The following is a 5,868-nucleotide window of genomic DNA, read 5'->3' on the forward strand; positions in this document are numbered from 1 at the left end:
GCTATTCCTTTAGACATGTTTTTCTATGCCTTATTTGACTTTTGAGAGACTAATGTGTAATTCTTCAAATCAATTATTCAAATTGGTTAATTTGAATACAGGATTTTAGGAATCTTAAAAAGACTTAAAATGTAAAAGGATATTACAAGTACAAGTAGGTTTTGGGATTTAGGGAGAGAAAATAATAAAGCCAAGAATGAGATGAGCACAGTCTACATACAGCCTCAGGACTTTAAATTTGCTGGAAGATGGCAGCAAGTTTGATTACAAATATCCCAGTGGTCAAAACTGTGAGGAAAGCACAATCAAAGCAAAGCAAAATTGCCTACAGAGTTGCTTGCACTCCATCATTGACATAAATTCATCCTTTAATAATGTCCTGGGTCTTAAGAGTCTAGCACCTTAGCTGATGAATTAATATATTTAATTAATGTAGATAGTGAGCACTCTGGGCTTATTCTGAACTGCCTCTAGTTCAGAAGCTGGAACTGGCTTTCTTCAGTCATCTCAGCTGATTCTCTTGGCTTCTTTCTTACATAAGTGCTCAGGATGTACCTGGGTGATCTCTGAGGCTTTCTAACATAGCAGCCCTTCTACCAGATGATTTGTTGGATCAGAGTTACCTCTCCTCAAACTAGTGCTCCTCCCTCTTCTTCTTTTTTTTTCAGACTGAGTCTCTCTCTGTCACTCAGGCTGGAGTGCGGTAGCATGATCTCAGATCACTGCAACCTCCACTTCCCAGGTTCAAGCAATTCTTGTGCCTCAGCCTCCCAAGTAGCTGGGATTACAGATGTGCGCCACCAGACCCAGCTAATTTTTGTATTTTTAGTAGACATGGGATTTCACCATGTTGGCCAGGCTGGTCTTGAACTCCTGACCTCGGGTGATCCACCCACCTCAGCCTCCCAAAGTGCTGGGATTATAGGCATGAGCCACAGTGTCTGGCCCCTCCCTCTAAATCACAGCCATTGACATTTGAGCAGCCTGGAGAACATCATCAATTACCCTTGAACTCCTTAAATGGTAGTCTACTTTATCCCACATGCCTAAACTTCCAGCTTTGCAAAATGGAGCCTCTCTTAGCCATCTGGTGGATTTTCAGAATATTGGTGCTACAACCTTTAATGCCACACTGGATTTTCCCAATTATAACTAAAAACAAGATTTTGTCTACAGTAGTGTTTGATCTCAATGGTGTTTATTCCATATTTGAGGCTGTCACACTTCCCAATTTGGAATAATTGATATTTTAGTTGACCTGGTTCTAAATGCCTTATGATGCATAGAAAGAAGTGTAGATTCAAAACACTTAATTTCCTGAACACATGCAGATGTCTCCTAGACTTTTCTAATTTAATTCCTGTGCTGCTTGTTAATCTATGAAACAAATTTGATTAAGATACACAGCAGTTTGCGTTAATGTCATTATGTCCTGCAGGCTCTCAGAAAATTATTCAGATTTTAGTGATAGAAATATAAAACCTGGGCTGGACACAGTGGCTCACGCCTATAATCCCAGCACTTTGGGAGGCCAAGGCGGGCAGATCACGAGGTCAGGAGTTTGAGACCAGCCTGGCCAATATAGTGAAACCCCGTCTCAACTAAAAATACAAAAATTAACCAGGCGTGGTGCCACGTGCTTGTAGTCCCAGCTACTCGGGAGGCTGAGGCAGGAAAATGGATTGAACCCAGGAGGTGGAGGCTGCAGTGAGCCGAGATCACCCCACTGCACACCAGCCTGGGCGACGATGTAAGACTTCGGCTCAAAAAAAAGGAAGTATAAAACCTGGTTTTAGTGAATTAGCCACCTAAAGGCTGCACCTTACAGTTTTGCTCTTAAGTACATACTGATTTCTACATAATTTCGTTTATGTTTTACTTCTCTGAGTGGTAAGCCACCTAAGTATTAACTTTCATATTTCTTCAGTGGCCTGTAAAGCACATAGCAGTTAGCTAGGTTTTCAGGTACTTGTTCATGTTTTAAACCTTTAAAACATTAAAATTATAGATTAAAAGTAATGTGAACTTAATTTACACTGCATTTGTTAACTTTTTCAGTTTATATTTGTTGCATGTATACATAGTATTGAATTTAAGACAAAGAACAGGAACTATGGACTGTGTTTAAGATAAATTTATGAAGGTTATGTCAGCCCTCTTAGGAGTACCCTATTTGAAAGTTTATTATATTTAAAAAGAATGTGAATGATTCTCTTTCAGCTAAATCTTCAAATATAGAAGTGGTTGATTTAGCATCTCAGTTCTTAATATAACCATAGCAAAACATCTGATAGAGATTATAAAACAAGTAAAGTTTGTTTCTTAAGAGTTGGGAAATTTTTTAATTCTACCCTATAGTTAAGTGAAAAGGAAAAATAAGACTCCTTTGGTATCTGATTTCCAAAGTTTCAAAACTTAAGTAGTTGTTTGCTCAACATTACATTGTGTTAGTGGTTTTGTCTCACAGAAACTTAAATTCTCATGCATTTTTGGATATTTTTGTTTAACTTTTTTAAAAGTACATTCTGGTGTAGCTCTGAACCTCTGAATAGAAAAAAAAACATTGAAAGTCTATTTTACATAGATTGAAAAAGGTACAGCTGCAGATTAGCCATTACTTTTGGGCATTTCATGCGGCAAATCAGCAAATCACAACAGGTGGGTAGAGAGAAAAGGAGTAAATCTCAGCAGAGCAATGCTATTTGCCAAGGGCAGTCTATGTGGTGCCTCAGTAGAGACTCCATGGAGTGGTTTCTTCTCCTGTGAAGAGACGGTGGTTAGGCAAGGAGAATGTGATGTCACATGCTGGCTGAGAAATACATATTGCAATCAAAATGAAAACAAAGCCCATTTGGGGAACTTAAAGCCCAGGACACAGCTGAGGCTGGAGAGATGTCTTATTCTCCAAGTCCCAGACCTAAGGCAAGACCCAACAGAGGTTTCTGGTCATTTGGAAAGATGTGTTCCACTCAAGCCTCAGGAAGACCCAGGGTTAATTTAAGTAAGCATTAGCATGAGTTAAGGATTAGTAAATAAAGTAATAACTGTAAATTTTTAGTTCATGTTTTATATATTATGTGTATATGTATGTGTATATACACATACATATATATACACACACACATATATGTACATATATATATACACACATATACACTAACTACTAAATATTTATATGGTCATTTTCATAGACTTTACTTCCTATAGGGAAACAAGTAATTGAACCATGCAGGATCTTTTGACTCACTTAATCATACCTAAGGGGATCCCTCCTTTTCAGACCACAAAGTCATAGCCCAGGAACCAACGTCTTATAGATAGGTTATATGAAATCAGGCATGGTCCTGGGAAGAGGCAGCTCCTTGGGACAAAATAGCCACAAATATCACACAGCCATACTGATCAGACATTTGCACTGTGATTCTTCTTTCCTAGTTTCGGCATCCATTTGGACTTCCACAATCAGAGATGGCAGCGGCGAAGGTAAGATTTTTATTTTTTAATTTTTTTTGAGCTCGTAAGTAAAAAAGGTAAATTTTAGTCTTTAAAGTTTGGTATTCCCATTCCACGATGGAGAAGACCTAAGAAATAAAAAAGTAAAAGCACTATTGGGTACATTCCTGGACATCTCTTGCCCCAGGCATTTAGGGGTGGCCCAGGCCAGCAAGTTAGTTTAGGGGCAGAAAGGGAAAACTAAAGTCTGTCATGCTCGTCAGTCTAGTGTGGTTCTTAGCAGGCCGTTGCTCAGTTGGCACTAGACATTTAATTACAGTGGGTAGAGAGGGCCAAGATGATTAACATCCAGTCTTCTCTCTCCTTGCATCTCATCTAGAAACGATCACTAGCCTTCATCCCCACATTATAATGCTCCATACCTTTAATTGGCTTGTGCATACCTCATGTACATGGACTTAGCAAGTGTGCATACACTTGGTGTCCATTGTGGGCCTGGACCTGTCTCATACAATTTTGGGCCCAGTAGCTTCCTCATGTAGAGTAGGTATTTAGCAAATACTAAGTAAATACCTGTTGGGTAGCAGATTAAACATTCGAAGATTTCTCTTGAGGGTAAACACTTTGGTGTCCACCCTCCACCTTCTTTCATTTGGTAGGCATCAACATCGAAAGCTACCAGGCCTTGGTATTCTCATCCGGTATATGCAAGATACTGGCAACATTATCATCAAGCAATGGCTTGGATGCAAAGCCATCACAATGCCTACAGGAAGGCCGTGGAATCCTGTTTCAGTCTTCCATGGTACTTCCCTCCTGCACTTCTTCCCCAAAGCTCTTACGATAACCAGGCTGCGTATCCTCAGTCCTTCTATGACCATCATCTGGCCTGGCAGGACTACCCCTGCAGTTCTTCACATTTCGGAAGGTCTGGGCAGCATCCACATTACAGCAGTAGGATCCAGGCATCCACAAGGGAAGACCAAGCTTTGTCCAAAGAGGAAGAGATGGAGACCGAGTCAGATGCAGAGGTAGAATGTGACTTGAGCAATATGGAAATCACCGAAGAGCTCCGCCAATACTTTGCAGAGACTGAGAGGCACAGAGAAGAACGACGTAAGTTCAGGCCTCTGTCTCTTCATGCTTCCTTTCCTTGCCCTGCCTTTTACATTTTTTTTCTCTAATATATAAAGTAATTTTATAATTCTTCATTGGCTACAGGTAATATTCCAAATCCAGTCCTAAGCCTGGGAAAGCTATGGGGGATGCTGCACCTCGCTTATGTTAGTTTCTGGAGTTGTTTTAGTATAAGACTTTTTTTTGTTCTAGAGCAAAGCTTATCCTAACATCGTTCTATTTATTAACCATTAGACACTCTACCAAATGGAGCGTGTATGTGTGCATGCTTGTGTGTGTGCATGCCCTAATCTACACAGCAGTCCCTCAGAGTATTAAACTCATTTTATATATGACGAAAGTAACCTTAAAAAGGTTAACTGACTTGTTCCGTGGTACACAACTAGTAATTTGCTGTTAGGATCCAATCCAAATCTGCCTGACTCTACTTCCTGTACTGCTTTCTCTACACCAGGACTTGTCCCTGAGAGTGCTAGGTTCCTAAAATACCTTTACCATTTCTGTGGGACACATCTTGGAGATGTCCTTGGTGCTAGAGGTCCCAGATCTTAAATAACATGAACCTAAACAGAATAACGAAATGCCTGGCACTTACAATTTTCCTGTTGTTTCTGTGTTGAGGCCCTGTCCATGGGGTCAGAGAATTATGATAAAGGTCTTATATCTTCAGTCAAAAACAGGAATTTTCTTTTTTAAATTTCTTACCACCTTACTAGAAAGAACTAGAACAGATTTTGTGCTCTCCTATTAAAATTCACCAGACCATTTCTAAGTACCTCTGAGATACAAATGCTTCTCTCCCTATTATAACCAGTATTCAGTCCCAATTTTGTTTTAAGTGAGGCCTAATTGTACGACATTTTACCTACAATTTTCTAATGACACAGAAGCATAGAAACCTGGGAATGGGAGTTTCTTTCCTGTCTGTCATTGTCAGCATTTTCCTAATGATGAATTAGCTTTTATTGATCCCCACTGGATGCCAAGAACTGAGCACTGGACTTTGTATAAAATATTATATCCTTTAGTATCTTTGTCTGTGATTCTTCACTAAACTACCTGTTCAGGGTTTTTTTACTTCCTTTCTTTTGATTAAACTGTGTACTTCTTTAAGCATATTAGATATTAGTATATCCAGCCAGGTGTGGTGGCACATGCCTGTAGTCCCAGCAACTCGGGAGGATAGCTTGAGCCCGGGAGTTTGAGGCTGCAGTGAGCCATGATCACACCACTGTACTCCAGCCTGGGCGACAGAGCGAGACCCTGTCTCAAAAAAAA

The 5,868-nt window shown here is 39.9% G+C and overlaps 1 protein-coding gene across 4 annotated transcripts in view; it reads left to right on the forward strand.

Annotated features, from left to right (window-relative positions):
- GEMIN8 (gem nuclear organelle associated protein 8) overlaps positions 1 to 5,868 on the forward strand; it is a 23,428-nt gene that overhangs the window by 4,227 nt on the left and 13,333 nt on the right. For 3 of the 4 annotated variants that reach the window (XM_017888706.1, XM_017887988.1, XM_017889334.1), the window contains exons 3-4: positions 3,436 to 3,483; positions 4,113 to 4,569. In XM_017888706.1, coding sequence (XP_017744195.1) covers positions 3,469 to 3,483; positions 4,113 to 4,569 — 472 coding nt within the window. In that variant the 5' untranslated portion in view covers positions 3,436 to 3,468. Of the gene's footprint in view, positions 1 to 3,435; positions 3,484 to 4,067; positions 4,570 to 5,868 lie in introns of those variants that run through there. The other variant, XM_017890006.1, reaches the window with a different exon arrangement.

Source organism: Rhinopithecus bieti, unplaced genomic scaffold (genome assembly GCF_001698545.2).
Source record: "Rhinopithecus bieti isolate Rb0 unplaced genomic scaffold, ASM169854v2 scaffold_62, whole genome shotgun sequence".
NCBI lineage: Eukaryota > Metazoa > Chordata > Mammalia > Primates > Cercopithecidae > Rhinopithecus > Rhinopithecus bieti.